This window comes from Capsaspora owczarzaki (genome assembly GCF_000151315.2).
Source record: "Capsaspora owczarzaki ATCC 30864 unplaced genomic scaffold supercont2.2, whole genome shotgun sequence".
NCBI lineage: Eukaryota > Filasterea > Ministeriida > Capsasporidae > Capsaspora > Capsaspora owczarzaki.
Window position 1 is genome coordinate 112,540 of NW_011887293.1, and position 19,955 is coordinate 132,494.

Consider the following 19,955-nt stretch of genomic DNA (forward strand, 5'->3'; position numbering starts at 1 on the left):
AAAGCAAGCAAAAGGCTGAAACGGCTGAAACAAGTTTGACATGTTTGACAGAGCGTTGTTGTTGTCAATCCTCGATTTCAAACCCTAGCCCTCCCGTCTTGTGCGATGAAGAAGCACCATGTTTGCATCCAGTGTCACCGATTGAACATGCCAAGCTTGGACGAACTGAACTCCACTCGTCCTTTTTTTTTTCGTTGTTTGAAACAAAACCCAAATGCAAGACCCCAACGCGGACACGGAATGGAACGACGCGCTGCGGCGCCACGGCATCCTGCCCGAGAAGGAAAAGTCCAAGGACGAGCAAGAGATGACTGAGGAGGACTTTATTGCCATGGTCGAGCAGTCGATCGCCGAGAAGGCCTCTGGCAAGAAGGACTTGAGCAAGGCAACCCTCGACGAGCTGGACGAGCTCGAAGACGACGAGGACGAGGCCGTCATCCTCGCCTACCGGTGCGGGCAGTCATCCCATTGGCGCTTCTTGACAAAAATCGTTGCCGTCGATGTCCCTACGTGGCCCTGTTGAGGACGGTGGATGCCAGGCGCGGGCAAAAACCCCAAAAGGCTGACAATGAGTTTTCGCGGAAAAAAAAAAAAAAAAAAAAAAAAAAAGCCAAACAAACATTGCTATTGTCTTTTAGTATTGGCGGTTTTTTTTTTTTTTTTGTTTTTTTACTACCGGTATCACATTGGGAGGGGAAAGGGAATGCAGAGACGACTTAAACATATGCTCGTGATAGAGTATATTCTGACTGACTTGATGTTGTATTTTTTGGATCATGTCCTTGCTGCAGAAACCAGCGCATCAACGAGCTCCGCGCTGCTGCATCACGGGCAAAGTTTGGCGATCTGCTCCACATTGGCTCGCACGAGTTTGTCGACCAGGTCAACAAGGCCGGCAAGGACGTCTGGGTCGTCTTGCACTTGTACAAGGACAGGTTTGTGCAACTGCTGGTTTTGGACGCGTCGAGGATGCTCTTGTTTTTCGTGCTCAGTCACTCACGATTCGCACTTTCTTTCTCACACCAAAATGCGTGCAGTGTCCAGCAATGCGTCTTGGTGAACAACCATCTGCGCACCCTTGCCAAAAAGTTCCCCCAGACAAAGTTTGTCAAGAGCATCTCGACCGACTGCATCAAGAATTACCCGGACGCCAACCTGCCGACCTTCCTCGTCTATCGCAACGGCGACATGGTCAAGCAAGTTGTTGGCATCACTCCTTTCGGTGGCAACACTACTACTCCGAACGGTAGGGTTTTTTGTTTCTTGCTTTTCATGACGCATTCGCCTCACTCTCACTCACTCTCTCACTCTCTCACTCTCTCACTCACTCTCTCCTCTCATCGGCGACTCCACACCCTCATGCGTCAAACAGACCTCGAGTGGGCATTCAAGCAAATCGGTGCAGTTGAAAGCCAACTCGTTGAAAACCCCCGTGCCAAGCACGCCGTCAAGGATGTCCTCACTTCCAAGATCCGCGGCGGTGGCGGCTATGGCTCTGACGACGACGAATAGCCAAACAAACGCATGCAAAAGCGCTTGATGTTACTGTATTGCTCCATCATTAAATGCCTTTCCAGGTTTTTTTTTTTCTTTGTTTTTGGTTGGTTTTGTTTTTGATTGTTTTTGGAGTTTGATGGATCCCAGTGATTGAAAGAGGACTGCTTTGGTTTCCAGTTTCATTGATTGGTATTTGCTGGAAGGGTCGCTTTCGGACGGTGCGCAGTGTGCACGACCAGACTCCTCAGAACTTGACATCCTCTCGTTCTGCGTGCGCTTTGCTTTGAAGCCGTTTTGCTTTTCTCTTCTTGTGTTTTTCTCTCGTCATCTTTGTATTCTTCCTTCTACTTTTGGTCGTCTCTTTTCTGAGTTTGTATGGTTTCCGTTTTTATTCTTGTTTTGATTTTGCTCCACTCCTAATTACGTGGCGCAATGCATCGCCAGCTGCGACTGTTGCACCGCATTGTGCTTGCGTTGGCAGCAACGTGCGCTCTATCGGCGGCCATCCATACGCAGTCACGACCGGCGCTCGCTGCGGCGGTTTCAAGTGACCATCAGCGCGACCTGTTCCTCGTCCCGCCGGTTGAACTCGCTGCCGCTCCGTACGCCGACTGGGCTCACTCGCATTGGTACGACCGCACGCGCGACGCTCATCCGGATTGCATTTTGCGCTGCTACTTTATCATCGCCCTCCGTTGCATGGATGTGCATCGTGCAATGCTGGGGGGGGGGAAGGTGGTCAACATCGCGTCCATCAAAACAGCGGCAGCAACTCGCTTTTTGATCGCTCTTCAAATACATGTATCGTCAATCGCGATTCAATCCGTGAAATGCACCACTGACTGATATCTCTGCGTATGTGTGTATGGATGATGGTGACTGGTTGGACTGCACAGGGTTTGGCTCGCAAGCGGCCCGGCTGGCCAGAATGCATCGCTTGAATTGGTTCAAGAATACCTGGACCGCCAGATTCGCGTTGGTACGGAGTGGGTGACTTGGATCCCCCAATGAACTGACACTCCTCAATCCATATGGCGACCAGCTGAGAATAACCGATCAGCTCTTCACAATAACATGCTGTTGCAAACTGGCTGAAATTTCCTGTTGTGTTTGTTTGTTTTGTTTGTTTGCTTGTTTGTTTTGTTTGTCTGCTTGTTTTTTTGTTTGTTTGTTTTTTTGTCACGTCGCTGCTCTCGTTCAATAGGTGGCTATGACATTGACTCTGGATGGGCAACGAGCTACACGACGTTCGAGTGGGATACCAAAAAGTACCCAGATCCTCAGGCTTTGATCGATAGCATGCACGCGCAGGGCGTTCGGGTCATTCTGTGGGCCACATCCACGATCGCCGTCACTTCACCGCTGTACAACTACACGTCAGAACACGGCTATCTTCTCAAGCACCTGTTGACGGGAAAGGACGCCATCATTCACTACTGGCACGGCGATGCGGCGTATATCGACTATACCAATCCGGATGCAGTCGCGTTCTATCATTCACTGATGGACAATCAACTCAAGCAGGTAGGGAAAGGAGCGTTGCTGTGGTGCCGTACTTGCTGACGTGGAGAAGCGGCTAATTTTTCTTGTGGGGCATAGGGTTACGACGGCTGGAAGAACGATGGTGAGAAATCATCCTGTGTTTTGTTTTTTTGTTTGTTTGCTGGTTTTGTTTGTTTGTTGGTTTTGCTTGGTTGTCGGTTTGTTTCTATGACTGGCATTACCCATTTGCGTCTCTTCTCCTCTCATCAACCACCTCTCCCTCCTTTGATCACTTGTTTCGGACTAGGAACGGATCCCTTCTTGCTTGAGGTGGAGCTGGAAGGTGGCATTCTTGCGCACAAGGGCGTTATTACCGAGCGCGAGTACGCAAATTTGTACTACACGGACTTTTTCGAATACTCTCGCCAAGTCAACGGCAATGTGACGCTGTGCATGAACCGCCCGTATGACTCGTACGAGAATTACGTGTACTGGAGATTTGCCCCGCGTGACGTTGTCTTTTCTGGCTGGGTGGGCGACGAGGACCCGACTTTTGAAGGGCTGCAAGATGCTCTCAAGAACATGATCTACTCTGCTGCCAACAACTACGTGTCGTTCGGCTCGGACATTGGTGGCTACCGGCTTGGGGACAATGCCCGTACCATTCAAGTGCTCCTACGCTGGGCTCAGCTTGGCGCTTTTGTTGGTACGGCTTTTGTGCGGGAAGAGAGGTGATGAACCGAAAGTGTTTTGGCTGTGGAGAGAGAGAGAGAGAGAGAGAGAGAGAGAAAGAGAGAGGGTTGCTCGTGTTTCGATCATTACATCCTTTGGCACTTGCCCACAGGTCTGATGGAGAACGGTGGCGATGGCGAGCACCGCCCTTGGGGATTCAATCCGACGGATAACTCGACAACAGACATCTACCGGACGTTTGTGGACGCCCACTATGAGATTGCACCCTACCTGCTCTCGCTTGGCGCGCAGGCATACGCATCGGGCTCATCCATCATGCGCCCTTACACGGATCAGCTCATTGACATTGTCAACTTTGACTACTCGCTTGGGAGCGACCTCTTCGTGTCACCCATTGTCGACAACACGACCAGCCATACTGTAAACTTCCCGCGGAATGCAGTCAATGCTTCCGACAATGCAATCGACTCGTGGGTCTACTGGTTTGACCCGACGGCCGTCCATCAAGGCGGCACGACTGGCCGCGACCTGCCGTTCCCTTTGAGTCAGTACCCCGTGTACAAGCGTGTGGGCGCCGTCATTCCCATTCATCTGTATGAAAGCGCGCTGGCCCCGTCGCGTGTGGCCTGGAGCAACACTGAATTGCCGATTTTGGCTGTCGAGGCTGTCTGGCCCCAAGGCTTGGCTGTCAACACTCCGGCGGCCGCAGTTGCTCTGGTACATCCGCACGCGGCTTCTGTGATTGATCGCGGTGTCCAGATTGCCCTCGAGCGTCCGACGTACCATTCGCTCCAGCTGCAGGTTTCTGCCTCACCCCGCCCGTTCATTGCGCGCATTACAGGCGTCGATTCCTCATCCGTCCCTCGTGTTGTACTGACGAGCTCTGGTCTTGTTGCCCGGCAAGTGAAGACGCTCGAGGATTTGCTTCCAGGAACCTTCCATCTCTGCCCGGCGCGCGGTGTCTTGCACGTTCGGCTGGCGAGCATTGAACGCGGCGAAATCATTTCCGTCGACAACCTGACCCTCCGGCCGCTGTGAATACTGTTTGTTGGTGCTTTGCCAGAGACTGCTGGTCAATGTTTTTGGAATTTATAAATAGCAACAGTGCGTCAACATCAACGAGTGCACCACCTTGAACGGTGGCTGCAACCAGACGTGTACAAATTCGGTTGGATCGTACGAATGAGTGCAATGGCATCCCGTTCCCATGCAGCAGTGATGCCTTCTGCACAAACACTCCTGGAAACTACTCGTGCGCCTGCAAGCCTGGCTTTTCGGGCAATGGTTTCGGGTGCCTCAAGAAATCGAAAAAAAAAAACTGAGATCACCGCGTCAACTTCTTATCAATTGCATTGACAACATCCCACCAGTTTCGTATAAGAGCAATGCGAGAGCTTTTGCAATGTTGACAACAGAACCAACGCCTTTTTTGCTTCACAAGTTGTTCGTCCACACAGCAGCACAATTGAAACGGCTCTGGAAAACCCACGGACGGCACAGGGGGGGTTTCCGCGAAAATCTGTCGTTAGTTTCATTCGAAATAAATCGTCTCGAACAGAACAGTTCCATTCTCGCTGGGTCGAACTTGAACTTGCCAACCCCCGCGCATTTCCCGGAGGATGGGAGTAGTCTCTGGCCGGATCGTCGCACACTCGAGGTTCCCCTCGTAAAACTCGGTCGGGGATATCGCACATTCGTACCGAATGACACCTTGCTCATCTCGGAAAATCAAATCAAAATAGTCGTCCTCGGGGCGGCAGCCCTGATATCCCATCCCACGAGCCACGTGAATTGACTTCACACGAACCGAACCTCCACTAATCCTTTTAGGCAGTGTGACTTTCAGCACGGGGGAATCATCATAAAACCGTGATCGCTTGGTATGCTGCACGCCTTGCCAGTAGTGCGCTTCGTCCATAATATGCGCGGCAATCTCAGCTGGAAGTGCCGGTAGAGATGCGGATTGATCCTCCAGCTGCAGTCCGCTGGTCAGCAGGAGGAAGACGGTCTGGAGGTCTTCAGCAGTTACTAATCGTGGAAGTTTGAAGAAAGCCAGAGGATTAATCTGGTCGTCGAAGCTGTGCAGCGAACAATTACAATTAGTGGGCAGTCAGCACGGCCATCCATTGGTTCGAGGAACACTTGCGTGGGAAGAGGCTCTCATGTTCAAGTTCACAAAACAGCACCTACGTAAGCTCCAGCCTGCAGTTGTCTTCGCGTGCATCTAGAAGCGCGGAACATCCGTAGGTCATGCAATTACGGTCTAGACTGTCGCAATGCATGAGTGGGGATGGACAACATAGCAAGTATACCTGACTGGCTCAGTTTTCGATACCAGCAAAGCGCACAGCGGCTTACAGGAGCTTAGTCATCGTCGTGTTCACTTCGAGTGCATCAGCAAGCGCGCAAGCTCCGTCATCGCCAATCTCATTTGTGTGCAAACTGTCCACTCGATTCACCAGTGAGCGCCCTTGCTGCACTCTGCTGAAATCACCCACTCACATGCAAGACTCGACGTGAGGTGCCTTACCCTAGCACAGTCAGCGTCGTGTTCACTTTGAGTGCCTCGGCAATCGCCTCCGCTCCAACATTGCCAATCTGATTCTCACCCAGACTGTCCACATCCCCTCCATCGGTGAGCACTCTAAATGCTCTCTGCTGTATTCACCCACTCACATACACCAGTCACAGTGGGAGACTTACTTGAGCCAAGTCAACGTCGTGTTAACTTTGAGTGCTGCAGCAATCGTGTTCGCTCCAGCGTCGCCAATGTGATTCTCACTCAGCCTGTCCACATCCCTTCCATCATCGGTGAGCACTCTGAATGCTATCTGCTGAATTGCTCACTAACAAGCATCAATGAAAGCGAGGTGCCTTACCTGAGGTCGATCAGCCTTTTGTTCACTTTGAGTGCCTCGCCAATGGCCTGCGCTCCAGCATCGCCAATCTGATTGGCGTCCAGACTGTCCATCCCCGCAATCAGTCGGTGTTCAGAATACGCTCTGAAATCACAGCAACTTACAAGAGCTTCTTCAGTGTTGAGTTCACCTTGAGTGCCTGAGCAATCGCCTGCGCTCCAGCATCGCCGATTTGATTGGCGTCCAGACTGTCCACATCCCCTCCATGGGTGAGCATTCTAAGCTATGTTGAAATCACCAACGCAAATGCATCAGTAAATTTGAGATGCCTTACTCGAGCATAGTCAGCGTCGAGTTCACCTTGAGTGCCTCACCAAACACCTTCGCTCCAGCATCGCCGATCTGATTGCCGTCCAGACTGTCCATCCCCTCCATCGGTGAGCACTCTAAATGCTCTCTGCTGGATCGCTCACTAACAAGCATCAATGAAAGCGAGGTGCCTTACCTGAGGTCGATCAGCCTTTTGTTCACTTTGAGTGCCTCGCCAATGGCCTGCGCTCCAGCATCGCCAATCTGATTGGCGTCCAGACTGACCATCCTCGCAATCAGTCGGTGTTCAGAATACGCTCCGAAATCACAGCAACTTACAAGAGCTTCTTCAGTGTTGAGTTCACCTTGAGTGCCTGAGCAATCGCCTGCGCTCCAGCGTCGCCAATCTGATTGCCGTCCAGACTGTCCACATCCCCTCCATCGGTGAGCACTCTAAATGCTCTCTGCTGTATTCACCCACTCACATACACCAGTCAAAGTGGGAGACTAACTTGAGCCAAGTCAGCGTCGTATTCACTTTGAGTGCCTCGGCAATGGCCTGCGCTCCAGCATCGCCGATTTGATTGGCGTCCAGACTGTCCACATCCCCTCCATGGGTGAGCATTCTAAGCTATGTTGAAATCACCAACGCAAATGCATCAGTAAATTTGAGATGCCTTACTCGAGCATAGTCAGCGTCGAGTTCACCTTGAGTGCCTCACCAATGGCCTGAGCTCCAACTTCGCCGATCTGACTTTTGTTCAAGCTGTCCATTCCCTCCACCAGTGAGCGCCCTTGCTGCACTCTACTGAAATCACCCACTCGCATGCAAGACTCAATGTGAGATGCCTTACCCTAGGCCAGTCAGCGTCGTGTGCCCTTTGAGTGCCTCAGCAAGCACCTTCGCTCCGGCATCGCCGATCTGATTGCCGTCCAGACTGTCCACATCCCCTCCATCGGTGAGCACTCTAAATGCTCTCTGCTGTATTCACCCACTCACATACACCAGTCAAAGTGGGAGACTTACTTGAGATAAGTCAGCGTTGTGTTCACCTTGAGCGCCTCAGCAATGGCTTGCGCTCCAAGATCCAATCTGATTTTCTTTCAACCTGTTCGTATCCCTTCCTTCAGTGAGTACCATGCCTACCCGCTGTTGACGCCACCCACTGACTCCAAATGCATCAGTACAAAGTGATGTGACATACTTGAGCCAAGTCAGCGTGTTCACCTTGAGTGCTTCAGCTATCGCTTGAGCTTCAACATCGTCAATCCGTTCCTCATTCAGACTGGTTCCGATTCGTCAGCATGCGCACACTCACATTGTTCCAATAACGTCGGGGTTTCTCTTACTCGAGCCCTTCAGTCGCATTCTTGACTTTGTCATACAGCTCGCGCTGGAGCTCGTTCATATCATCCATAACTGCCTGCATTACAACGTTTGCTCTCAGTCAGTTTGCTCGCATCGCTTCTCGTTCACGCGCCCACCAATCCCGTTCTCCATCGTCATTCTCTTAGTCAAAGCACAAGCACAGGGTCATCTCTCAATCACAGGGCGCAGAGCCCCAGGAGTGGGGAGAGGGGGTACCCGAAACGCACGCGAGATTCAACACATGAAGACTGAGACTAAATATGAAATGAAAGCCCTCAACCGAGGACAACGACGAGTTCGGATGATGAGTATTGGGAAACGTTCAAGAAAGGAATCAAACAAACAAGAAACAAAAGCGAAAGTCTGAGAAATTTGCCCTTTTTCTCGAGTCTGAACGCGCCGCCGCCGCATCTCCCTCGACCACGAGGAATCCTCCTCGTAGAGCCATTCACAAAATGTATCCATCATGCCAGCTCCGGGATGAGGGGGCGATGGCTCAAGGTTTCGTCTGGAGTGACAAACCGAATGTCGACTGCCATCTACTCGTGAAAAAACAGAGCTCAGAGCAGCTCAGTCGAGAATTGTTGGATTGGCGTGTTTGGGGGAGGCACTGCTTGGTCACTTCTCCACCCGCACCCCACTCAGGGCGAGCGAATCATGTCGTTCTATCGTCCAAAGCCCACACTCACTTCCGCGTCCAGCAGCAATGCGGCTACGCAGCGTGAAACTGGTCCCGACATGAATTCTGATTCAATTGTTGGACACGCAGCCGCCATTCCTGCCATCCACGCCGAGGCCACTTTGGACGCGCCCACTGCGTCCACAACCGAGCGCTTTGATGTACCGACCAAGCGGCTCGTTCAAGCCCGGCGCCGCGAGCTGTGAGTGTTGGTTGTTTCTTTTTCTTTCTTTTTTTTTTTTTTTGGCGGGAGATGCATCCTCGTGCGAACTCACGCTCCCTGAACCTTCGTCCGCACTCGACTGCACAGCCTATGGAAGCAAAAGCTTGATCACTACAGAGCAGTCGCAGCTCGGCTTGCTCGGACGCACCTTCCAGCCGAGAATCCCTTCAGGTGAGTGATGACCACGATTCGGTGTGTTTCCCGCCAAAACCAACAGGGCTCTCCACCCCCACCTGCAGCATCATCCTGTGACTTACGACATGGGAGCTAACGCAAGAGGGGTTTGTCCCAAAATTTAATCTGTGAATACTTGCATCTGTGCGAATATGGGAACGCCGCCACAGCGCATCGCTGTTTCATGTGTGGCGCATCTTCCCGAAACAGGACATGGCGTTTGCGTTTGCCGGCTCGTGCTTCCACAAGGTGCATGTATTTGCATTCGAGGCACCAAACTTTACTGCGGGCCGGCGCAAGTTTCTGGTGACTTCCTATGCCGAATTTTGGCACGTTTACAGGTACCGGCATTTTGTGCAGCTGGGGGATTTTGTCATTCAGGTCGCTGACTTTGCTGGCTGCGCAACACAGTCAGCTTCTGTCGGATCAACGGCACTACTATGAAGTCATTCCAGATGGTAAGAATATAAAACGCGTTGGCGGGGGGGGCCTTGCCAATCAATGAGCGCAATCCATCTCATGACAATCGTACCATTGTTCCGCATTGCAGGCTGCGTCTGCAAGGCGTACTTTGACGTCGAGTTTAATGCCTCCCTCAACCCGACTTTAGACGGGTGCAAGGCGATTGATGTACTCGTTCGAGTGAGTGCTGTCGCGTCCTAGAATGGCGTGCTCGATTGCGCAGAGCTGACCTTCACGTATTCCTCCAATGCGTTCAGGCAATCCAATATGCGTTTCGGAAATGGTTTTCAATCACGGTTGCGCGAGATCAGATTTTGGATCTTGATTCTACGACGCAAGCAAAGTTTTCGAGACATTTAATTGTAAATTTGCCCGGTGCAGCCTTTCAGAGCAACGAGCATGTTGGTAAGTGTCCTCCTCTTTTCAAAAAAAAAAACAGAACAAGCTGATCGTTCATTCATGCACCCGACAATCAGGTCTTTTCGTTGAATGGCTGGCCGGTCAAGCAGAGTGCTGGCGGACGGATCCATCAACGATGCCCGCGGAGGTCGGCATCGGAGCCGATGAGGTTGAAGTGCTATTTGCCTGCACTGATAAAGGAACTCGCACGCTGATGGTTGACCGAGGCAAGAGAGTGGCCGTTGAATGGTGGATGTGTGACAGCTACTCTTTTGTTTTGGCGTCCTGACTGGATTGATTTTTGTGACTGACTTTGTGCCCTCGTACCCAGGTGTGTATTCGCGGAATCGCAACTTTCGCATTTACCTCTCTTCCAAACAAGGGAAACGCGTGCGCCTCGTCGCTTCCGAGCAAAACTCGCGCATTCCCAAAAGTTCAGAGACGGGATTGCCCATGGTCGTTCCCAGCACGCCTGCCAGTTTGACTGCAACTTTGCCTGAAAAGGTTTGGTCTGCAAGCGAGCGAGCCTTTCACCATGCCGTCTTTCTTGATTCCTTGATTTGTAACGTTCCCTTTTCACAAGGCGTGCGCATCCTCAGCTGGCCAGGGGCTTCAGCGGCTCCACGTCGAAAAGCGTTCACCGCTGCCACCAGCTCAAGTACGACATCTTGCTCGTGTGATTACTTTTTGTTTTCGCGTACATGCGCGCAGCTCACGTTGCTCGATTGTGTTTGTTGAAGCCGTCGGCGGGGCTAACGTCAGAACGAGCCAGGGTGAGGCGAGTTCACCCTACCCTGCAGTCGACGCTTTCATTCTGAACGCTGCGTCAGCGATGGGGCCACCTGCTCGATTGCGCCGTTGGATTCACTTTTCGGAAAGTAAGTACCAGTGTTTCCGTGAGAATGCGGCAATGCTAAACTCGCATTGGTTGCTCATGACCTCGTGCCGCCTTTCTCTCCCTCCCCCCGTCGCCCCGCCCTCGCGCCGCACCTTTTGGTTTGTAGGCATGTGTCTCTTATATGACATTTCGGGAAATCGATGGTGTCATAACATTGATCGCGAGCACAAGTCGAATGGCGTTTACTACGTGGTGGACCTGTCCTCTCGCACATGGTCACAGCGGTGCTACGACCCCGACTGCCGCGGTTTTCGCTCGGCTACTTCTGTGTTGCCCAACGATGTGCTTCAAGCCAGCGGTGCATCGGAGGGTCGTTCCCGTGATGGGATCGCTGGCGGCGAAATAGATGAGGATGATCCATACTTGCTTCTGACGGCCGAAGATGCTTCGTTCCTTGCTGCACTAGAGTCTCTGGAGTCTGATGCGTTGCCATCATCTGAGTCAGCTTTGGAGAGCATCTGCTGCGAGACCGAGCTTTGTGACTCTGCCGAAGATCTTGAGTTGGACAAGGTGATGAATCAAGTGTTGGATATCGTCGAAATGGAAGCTAGGAATCGTGGTTCACCCGTCGAGCATGATGGCTGCAATCAGGGCATCAAGAGACGGCGCCGATCGCAGGATGGACTTGACGATGACAGCAAGCGCGAATGTCTGGAATGGTGAACGGGGGGGGGGCTTCGACTTGGAGCAACATGGCGCTGCGGCGCTGCTGGGGAAGTACCTGCAGTGCTAGTAGGGTTTAGCTCTCCCGCGCGCAGGACCTGGCCACAAATTCACATCTCCTTCAGGGGTGAATTCCAAACGCAGTCAGGCTTGGGCGTACACGTACCTTACGAACCAAAGTCAACCCAGACCGACACGGATTGCGACTTTGCGCCTTGTCAGCTCAATGTTTATGTATATTGCTGGTGCTTTGTTTCATGTTGGAGTGTTTCAGTCGTTGTTTCACTTTTTGCATTTTCGATTTCCATTCAATTCTTCACTCTTCACTCTTCAAACAACCACCCGTGCACCGCCTTGAATACAATTGTCTCTCTGTGCCAAGATCTACTATTCATTCATAAATGCCGCTCAGCTCGCGTCGCCTGCAGCGCATCACTGCCATCGACCCGGCGACGCAGCCAGTCCTTGAGCGTCATTCCTTGCGTACTTGCAAAGTGAGTCGTCCGCAACACCGCATCGCTCCACTCCACATCCATCGTGTCAACGCGGCATCACTGTGCTTCTGAGGCTGTGCGTTGAGAACCCTTCGACGCAATGCTTTGCGAGCGGATTGCATGCACTCTCAGTCGTTCTTGGTTTTCCCGCCTTTTTTTTTTTTTTTTTTTACGAGCCGCCTTCGCTCTTGCTCGTGTCTGCTTGTTTGACGTCGCCTCGACACACTCACTCACTAGTGCGTCGTTGGTCTTGTTGTAGGATGTGCTCTGCCGCACGCCGTTCGAGCTCTTCCAGTCGCTGGACCTGCCTCGAAGCGCGTTTGACGCAATGATTGCGGCTGTTTCGCACGCAACCGCGCCAGTGCCCCGACGCGTGAGTCGCTTTGCAAACAAGTCGTCAGTCAGAAAACGGTGTTGTTGGGGGGGGGGCGTTTTGCCGAGAGACGGACACATTGGGGCATGAGCTGCGATGCGACTCACGTCCAAACTTGAAACCCTGAAGTGAAACATGCAAACGCGCACTTGGAAAACCATTGGTTCTATGCTCATCCTTGTCTAACGAGATGCACATTTGTGTTTGCATGTTTTGTGCTGGGCTGTTGTTGTTGGCAGGTGAGCGACATGCTCATTTCTCGCAAGACAGAATCAACGTTCCTGCCAACGTCTCTTGCGCAGCTCGATGCAGCATTGCGAGGAGGGTTTGCGTTTTCTACCATCACAGAGGTAGAGCAAAGCGTTCGTTTTGGTGTCGAGTGCAATCCACGGTTTGCTACTCACTTGTGTGCTAAATGCTCGGCTTTTTTTTTGCTTTTTTTTTTTTTTGCTTTAGCTTGTCGGTCCATCAGGTTGCGGCAAAACGCAATTTTGCATGATGCTGGCAGTGCAAGCGTCGCTTCCACTCGAACATGGTGGCTTGGGAGGCGGTGTCGTCTACATTGACACAGAGTCCGCGTTCAGTGCCACCAGGTTTGTAGGAGTTTGGGCTTGAAAGAAAGAGTTTGTCGTTTGGTTCCAACCATTGCTGTGGCTATTGTATCAGGCTTGTTGAGATGGCCGTCGCCAGATATCCGCATGTCTATGACAATGCTGAAGCAGTCGACAAGCTTGCGAATCGCATTTTGATCTGTTCGGAAGCAACCTGCGAGAGCTTGATGGCCAGGTACTACCAATCAAGCTTTTTGATGGTGGCAGAGTTTTCGGTGCTGACACTGCGCAACCTGCTTGTTAATCCTTTTGAACTGGCTTTCGTTGGGCAGACTGGACACGTTGGATCAAGCAATCGTTGAGCGGGGCGCAAAGCTGGTCATCCTCGACTCTGTGGCTTCGCTCGTGCGCAAGGAATATGATTCCAAGAGCATGGTCCAGCGTACAGCGTATCTTTCGAATGTAGCATCCGTCCTAAAGTGCGTGCAAGTCGTCATGTCGATGTGTACTTCTTGATGTTCTGTTTTCCTTGTTACTAATGGTTGTTGACTCTTTGCTTGTGTTCAGATACTTGGCAGAGTCCTTTTCAATACCGGTATGTGCTTTGTTGAGTGTTGAGCTTTGCAACCACATTTCTTGTTTGATTTGTTTGATTTGTTTGTTTGATTTGTTTGATTTGTTTGATTTGTTGTTTCTTCCTTGTGGCTCACACTCAACGCAACAGATCGTGGTCACAAATCAAGTCACTACTAGCGTCAGCATGCGTGCATCGTTCGATGGCAACAATTATGGCGGAGCATCGAGCGCCCAACGAGAAACAGACGGTGTCGAGAACGTGGAAGCGCAGGTCACGGCGGCTCTCGGCAACACTTGGTCGCACTGTGTCAACACGCGCCTGGTGGTCGAGTATGTGACGGACGAATTGCGCACGGTTAAAATCGCCAAGTCGCCCATCGCTCCGTGTGCGTCCTTTTCGTACGTGATTGAGCCCGAAGGCTTGGTTATTGTGAGCGATGTCGCGCTGTTCATGCAGCGCTACCACCTCGAAAACGAGCTCGACGATGATTTTAACGAGCCAAGTTCTGATGCCATGCCCGCCGAGCCCGCGGTCGTCGATCATTCGGCGTCTGCTGCCATTGGGGTGCGGACGGCACTACGCGGAGGTGAGTAAATGCCGTGTCGTCCTGCACTGATTTTCAACTCATTTGGCTTGTCTCGTTTTTCCCCCCGTTTGATTGCCTGATATTGGATATTGTAGCTCAAAGCGCTCGCAATGAGCAACACACCTTGGTTTTGGAAGAGCAACGGAATGGGTGATCAGAGACTGCAAAAGTTTGTTTTCAAATGTGCAAGAAAATTACAGCTTTAATTTATTCTGCAACGCGGCAAGTTTCTTTAAACAAATGTCAGAGCTGGTAGAACGCCATCGACCTGGTTGAGCCAAAGGTTGGCGCACGGAGCATGATATTGCTTTCCGCCCCAGGCAATCACGTTGGTACTCCAAACAGCCGCTGTCGACGAGCTCGCCGGTTTGGCAGGCGCCGTTGTCAAAGTCCCACAGCACAGGCCACATCCTTGTTGTGGATCGGGGCTGCGACGCAGAGATTCCGCGTCAATCTAACGTCAATCCCAAAAACAAACCAGCAAAAAAAAAAAAAAATGAAGGTGCAGCAGACCAGACGTCACATTGGCATGAGCTCTTCAAGATCAGAACGCGACAGAGAAACAATAAACAAATCAGCGCAAAAGGGCTCTTACGGAAATGGAGAAATCCGACATTTGTGCGGCAAGAATCCGCATCAAATCCGCCTTGAGTTGCTCCAGCGCCGCAAAGGTGGACACTGTGCGACCTGTTGAATCTTGAACCTGCGCGGGGGTAGCGGCCTTCAAACGCAGCACGACGCGATAAATTTCCAGAGTGTCTATACGTGATGCAAAATTGGGTTGAGTATCTCCTCCCAAAAACAAAACAACCAACAAATATCAACGTTTCACCAACCCGACAGGCGAGCCCACTTACCAGTCACGAAAGATCGCATGGCTGGCGAAGCAAACGCCTCTTTGACCGCTGCAGGGCTGTGCGTAAAACCCTGTCGAATGAGTGCATTCAACGAGCTGACGGCCCGAGTGAGGCAATCTTTGCTGGCTTCGAGCACCCGAATCCACTCTCGCGCGATGGCGTTCATGCCAGAAGCAGCAGCCGCGTGCTCGCTCGGCGCGCCTGCAGATTGGCCGGCCGGGACAATCGCCTGTGCATCGTCCTCGGGACGAAGTTCAGTAGACTGCAACTCGTGGAACAAGGCGTACCGGTCTTCACTCTGTGGCAGTCCCGGAACGGGCGCGGCAACTGACCAGGTGGGAGGAGCAGAGCTCACTGCCGCAGCAGCAGTAGTAGCAGCGGCAGCAGCAGCAGGAGGAGGAATGGGAGCAGACGCGAATGTGGATCGTTCGGCTGTCGAGGATGTGGTGCTGATGGATTTGGTTTCAAAGGCATTCCAGCTGGATGCAAACAACTCGTTCGCCGAAAGACCGGAAGGCTGGCCGAACTTTGAGGCGGCCCCTGTCGCGGACGGAGTGGCATTAGATTGAGCGAAATCGCCAAATTCATCGTCGTGTGCATCAGCGGCACCGTGGTCAACCTTTGCGACGCTGCTGGTGGATTGGATCAAAGTCGTGCCCATGGCTGAAGGCGCGGCCTGAGACGAAGTAGCAAATGTACCAAAATCGTCATCATCGTCGGCGGATGCGCCTGGAACGGCCGATGAAAACCCACTCGCAGCAGCAAAGTCGACTGCTTGATTGGGAGCGTGTCCCACAGGAGCGACATGCAGTGTGTTGGTCGAGAGGCTCGCAAAATCGACCTCGAACGGCTGCTGGAAGTGTGCTGCCATCGCAGGGGACGACGATGCTTGGGTTGCATGGATTCCAAACGGATCCGAGGCGGCAAACGGGTCGTGCGTTGCTGCAAACGGATTGGGAGGGGTCGTGGTAGCCTGGGCTGGGGAGTTGAGCACCACAGCGGGCAAGGCGGTGGGCGCAGAAGACCACGAAGGAATGCCTTGAAAATCGGCAAAGCCATCGTCGCTCGTCGCAGCCTCCTCCTCGTCGCCGAGATTGCTGTTGTCGCCGCCGTTGGAGGCCACTCCGTCCACACCGGCCAACGACGAGCGTCCGGAAGCTTCAACGCGACCGACCGAGCTCGGATGCGTTGCCGAGAACGGCTGCACAGGCTGGTGCACCGACTGGCCGAACAAATCGACGCGCGAGATGGCCAAGGGTGCATTGCTTGGCTCGTAAGCACTGCTGCCCATTTCTGTCACCACCGAGCTGCTCACCGAGCCCTTTCCAACGACATATCCCAGAGAGGACGAGGAAAGCACGTCCGTTGGGGCGAGAAACACGGGGCCAGCACGGGTGTGCGATTCGAGATCTGCCAAAGTCGCCTCATTCAGCGGATTGGGAGAGGCGGTGACGTTCGAGGGACCATTGGTCGCAGCAACAGTCGTCGCAGGAGCTGCAGCCACGCCGTTTGGTTGGGAATAGGACGCGGAATTGGAAAAGGACGCGTGGCTCCCAAAAATGTCGTCGTTGAGCAACGTCGCAGGTGCAGTTGCTGAAACCGCAGGCGCACTCGCCTGGGTAGGAACAGGCGATCCGGTCGCCGTGACAGACGCTGCTGCAGATGGAGACATCGCAGCAGGAGCCGGAGAATCAAACATTGCAAAGGCGCTGTACTTGTCTGCAGATCCGGAAGTTGGAGGAGCCGCCGATGAAGAACCAAAAGGATTGCTCATCTCAAACAGTGAGGCACCACCAGTGGCAGAAGATGCCGAAGCGGACATGGCCGGGGTCGTAGCAGAACCGAATGACGAGTGCAGGGGTGTCGCAGCAACAGCTTGAGATGGGGGAACGAACGACGGGGGCTGTGAAGGGAGCACACCGGTGGCAAACGAACCGAAATCGTCATCGTCGTCGGCGTGGTGGTGGTCCTTAATGGTGATCGCAGCTGCGGCATGGGGGAAGGTCGTCGCAGCGGGTACGGCACCATCCAGAAGCGCGGATGTCGGGCCGGGAATTTGCGGCGAGGCGCCAACCACCTGAGAAGCTGACGAGTCTGTGTCCATTCGGAAGACGCCGTACTTGTCGTTGGGATCGACGACTGCTGCGGCGGCCTTGGCCTGCACATCAACCGAAGGGGTGGCGGCGGACGCAAGTTCTGCGTCCATTCGGAAAATGCTGTACTTGTCGTTGGGATCGATAGCTGTTGCGGCTGTGGCGGTAGCAGCAGTGGCAGCAGCGGGCACAAGTGAAGGGGCAGCAGTGGCATGGAGGGCAGGGGCAGCGGCGGGCGCAAGGGAAGGGGCGGCACTGAAATCTGCGAAATCATCCTCGTCGGCCGCCGCAGGTGCAGGTGCAGTATGCGTTGCGGAGGTCAGTGTCGAAACAGGACTCGTCGCAGCCGCAGCCGTGGGAGGAGCGGCAGCAGAAGGAGCGTCGTCCGCAAATTTTGGGACCAGAATGGTCGGGCTCGAGAGCAACGTGGGCATATCGACAGAGAGACCGGCCTGGGCCAGCGCAATAAGGCCAAGCGCAACAAAGAACTGCATTTGATTCAGGCTACCTGAATGAGTTGTGTCACTCAGAGCCCAAATGTCTCGCTCAAGCCAGCTTTCAAAAACTGCGGCAAAGCTGTTGCGCCTGACACTGCAGCGCCATTGCTGTCGCTAGACAGTCGCTAGACAGTCGAGCAAAGAGTTCAAAGAACACGGGGGGAAAGCTGTTGGCGCCATTCGCTGGCTGCTCTTGTTGTTGTTGGTGCTGTTGCTGCTGCTGCTGCTGTTGCAGTTGCTGCTGTTGTTGCCGTTGCTGTTGCTGCTGCTGCTGCTGCTGCTGCTGTTGCTGTTGCTGCTGTTGCTGTTGCTTTAGCTGAAGTTGCTGCTGCTCGACAAGCCGCTGCTGTTCTTCCAGCCGTTTTTGCTCCTCGAGGCGCCGCTCCTCGGCAAGTTGTTGGTCTTCAAACATTCCGCCCAGGGACTCGCTCATGGACGACCAGTTGACAGCACCGCGAGCATCTTCGTGCTTCTGGGCCACCACCTTGATGACAGGAGGCTTGTAGGTCGTTTTTTCAAAGCGCTTGGCTGTTGTTGCGCTGGAATCGAACGCAAGCGACTGAGCAATCAACTGGTCTACTTGAACTGCCGGCGCAGCTGGGGCTGTTGGCGTCATCCCTAACGATGCACCTGCCGCAAACGTGGGAGCTGCTGGAGAGCTCGCTCCGCCAAACGTGGCAGTGGAGGTGGAAGTGGAGGTGAAAGTGGTGGGACGGCCTGGAGTCGCTTGAGCAAAGTCCGCAAAGTCGTTGTCATCGTCAAAGGACGGCTTGGTAGCAGCAGGAGCAGGAGGGGCAGGACGAGGTTGAAGGTGCTGCTGCTGAGGTTGATGATGCGGTGCAAACGATGCCCGAGCAGCAGCAGAATTGGTGCTTGAGGCGAAATCGCCAAAGTCGTCGTCCATCGGACCATGGGACATGGACGCGGGACTGCTAGAGTAGCCCTGTGACACGAAGCCTCCTGCTGCGGATGACGACGAGGAGAAGGGCGCTTGGGCTGGTGGAGGATGATGCGTCTTGGGCGTAGCGTGCGTGCTTCCATTGGCCATGAGCCTTGGCGGAGTGGCAATGCTGCCCAGCAGCGACGTGGCAGAAAAGCTCGGCATGGCTGCTGCGCCACTCATCATGCCATCGAGTGGGTTGGTGCTTGGCTGGAGGCTCATTGCGCTGAGCTTGTCGCGCTGGGCGTCAAACTGGCGCTGCTTGCGTGCCCGCTCCTCCTGCTCGGCCATCTTGCGCTGCTGCTCGGCCATCTTGCGCTGCTGCTCTTCAAACTGCTTGGGGGTCATTCCAGGCGCAGGCGCAGCAGCACCGGGAGCGGGGTGTCCACCGACGGCATAGCCAAACTGCTGCTGCTGCTGCTGCTGCTGCTGTTGGAACTGCATCTGCTGCTGGTACTGCATCTGCTGCTGGTACTGCATTTGTTGCGGGTGGTAGAACGGCTGCTGCTGGGGCTGCTGAGGGAAGCCTTGTTGGCCCGGAGCTTGTTGGCCCGGCATGACTGGAAAGCCAGCTCCATACGGCGGCTGCTGTTGTTGCTGTTGCTGCTGCTGGGGCTGCTGTTGCTGTTGCGGCATCATGCCGTACTGCATCATGTTGGGCTGCATCGGAGCACCATACCCTTGCGGCTGGCCAAAGTAGCTCATGTTTGGTGTGTCCTACAAAATTCAATTCGCAGTGATTTTTTGAAGGACTGAACAAGATCAGAAGATCAGAAGGCAAAACATCAGTACAGCACATTTACTGCATGTTTACTTTTTGCTTGATGCGAAAATCCGACGCTTTCCATTTCTGAGCAACGCAGTCTCCTTTTTTTATTATTATTATTTTTTATTTTTTATTTTTTGGTAATACAGTATTATGCAGTCGAGGTCGAAATCACAGCAGGCGAGGTTGGAAATTAGAGCGGACGAAGTGAGGAAAATCGGATTGGGAAAAAGTAGCTTGGTTGAAAGTGCGAGAAAAATGGTTTTTTCCGTAATTGGTTTTTGTGCGTTCGATTTGGTTTTCAACGAGTTGGTTTTTGCAAGCTTGTATTTCGAATTAACCCACTTGAGATGTTAGAATTACCAACAACTTCAGGAAGTATTTGAATTGAATCATGTATCTTGGAAGGTCATTAGATGCTGGGGTGAGTAGCGGGAAAGCTAGGGCTCGGGAAGAGCTCGAACTACAGTTTTGATGGATTACTTCCACAGCGACGTCTTTACCACCCAGGGCTC

The 19,955-nt window shown here is 53.1% G+C and overlaps 7 protein-coding genes across 7 annotated transcripts; 4 read left to right on the top strand and 3 right to left on the bottom strand.

The window, feature by feature from the left end:
• The first annotated feature begins 170 nt into the window (after nt 1-170).
• Nucleotides 171-1,578, top strand: CAOG_01219 (phosducin-like protein 3). Its single transcript, XM_004349666.2, has 4 exons — nt 171-450; nt 792-935; nt 1,038-1,246; nt 1,373-1,578. The coding sequence occupies exons 1-4, from the start codon at nt 215-217 to the stop codon at nt 1,510-1,512; spliced, it is 729 nt and encodes a 242-aa protein (XP_004349716.1). The 5' UTR covers nt 171-214; the 3' UTR covers nt 1,513-1,578.
• A 342-nt stretch (nt 1,579-1,920) lies between these two features.
• Nucleotides 1,921-4,791, top strand: CAOG_01220 (hypothetical protein). The gene is made up of 6 exons (XM_004349667.2): nt 1,921-2,126; nt 2,394-2,476; nt 2,702-3,021; nt 3,097-3,121; nt 3,287-3,685; nt 3,824-4,791. The coding sequence occupies exons 1-6, from the start codon at nt 1,930-1,932 to the stop codon at nt 4,708-4,710; spliced, it is 1,911 nt and encodes a 636-aa protein (XP_004349717.1). The 5' UTR covers nt 1,921-1,929; the 3' UTR covers nt 4,711-4,791.
• A 334-nt stretch (nt 4,792-5,125) lies between these two features.
• On the bottom strand, nt 5,126-8,447 carry CAOG_01221 (hypothetical protein). The gene is made up of 14 exons (XM_004349677.2): nt 8,436-8,447; nt 8,190-8,263; nt 8,045-8,125; nt 7,867-7,932; nt 7,694-7,777; nt 7,522-7,605; nt 7,352-7,435; nt 7,179-7,262; nt 7,036-7,119; nt 6,376-6,459; nt 6,203-6,286; nt 6,031-6,114; nt 5,863-5,940; nt 5,126-5,750 (listed from the first exon to the last, which is right to left on the bottom strand). Exons 2-14 carry the CDS (start codon nt 8,255-8,257, stop codon nt 5,204-5,206), a joined length of 1,512 nt encoding a protein of 503 aa, XP_004349727.2. The 5' UTR covers nt 8,258-8,263; nt 8,436-8,447; the 3' UTR covers nt 5,126-5,203.
• A 418-nt stretch (nt 8,448-8,865) lies between these two features.
• On the top strand, nt 8,866-11,706 carry CAOG_01222 (hypothetical protein; the record flags this gene model as incomplete). The annotated part of the gene is made up of 10 exons (XM_004349686.1): nt 8,866-9,089; nt 9,198-9,281; nt 9,455-9,625; nt 9,696-9,742; nt 9,835-9,914; nt 10,004-10,151; nt 10,223-10,402; nt 10,477-10,803; nt 10,886-11,023; nt 11,150-11,706. The coding sequence occupies 10 exons, from the start codon at nt 8,866-8,868 to the stop codon at nt 11,704-11,706; spliced, it is 1,956 nt and encodes a 651-aa protein (XP_004349736.1).
• Nucleotides 11,707-12,348: 642 nt separating this feature from the next.
• CAOG_01223 (hypothetical protein) lies at nt 12,349-14,487 on the top strand. The gene is made up of 8 exons (XM_004349688.2): nt 12,349-12,573; nt 12,813-12,923; nt 13,030-13,166; nt 13,240-13,359; nt 13,457-13,603; nt 13,692-13,719; nt 13,849-14,287; nt 14,383-14,487. Exons 1-8 carry the CDS (start codon nt 12,529-12,531, stop codon nt 14,439-14,441), a joined length of 1,086 nt encoding a protein of 361 aa, XP_004349738.2. The 5' UTR covers nt 12,349-12,528; the 3' UTR covers nt 14,442-14,487.
• Nucleotides 14,488-14,519: 32 nt separating this feature from the next.
• Nucleotides 14,520-17,731, bottom strand: CAOG_01224 (hypothetical protein; the record flags this gene model as incomplete). Its single annotated transcript, XM_004349690.1, has 3 exons — nt 14,520-14,741; nt 14,883-15,046; nt 15,145-17,731. The coding sequence occupies 3 exons, from the start codon at nt 17,729-17,731 to the stop codon at nt 14,520-14,522; spliced, it is 2,973 nt and encodes a 990-aa protein (XP_004349740.1).
• A 64-nt stretch (nt 17,732-17,795) lies between these two features.
• CAOG_01225 (hypothetical protein) lies at nt 17,796-19,379 on the bottom strand (the record flags this gene model as incomplete). The annotated part of the gene is made up of 1 exon (XM_004349695.2): nt 17,796-19,379. One exon carries the CDS (start codon nt 19,377-19,379, stop codon nt 17,796-17,798), a length of 1,584 nt encoding a protein of 527 aa, XP_004349745.2.
• Nucleotides 19,380-19,955: the final 576 nt, after the last annotated feature.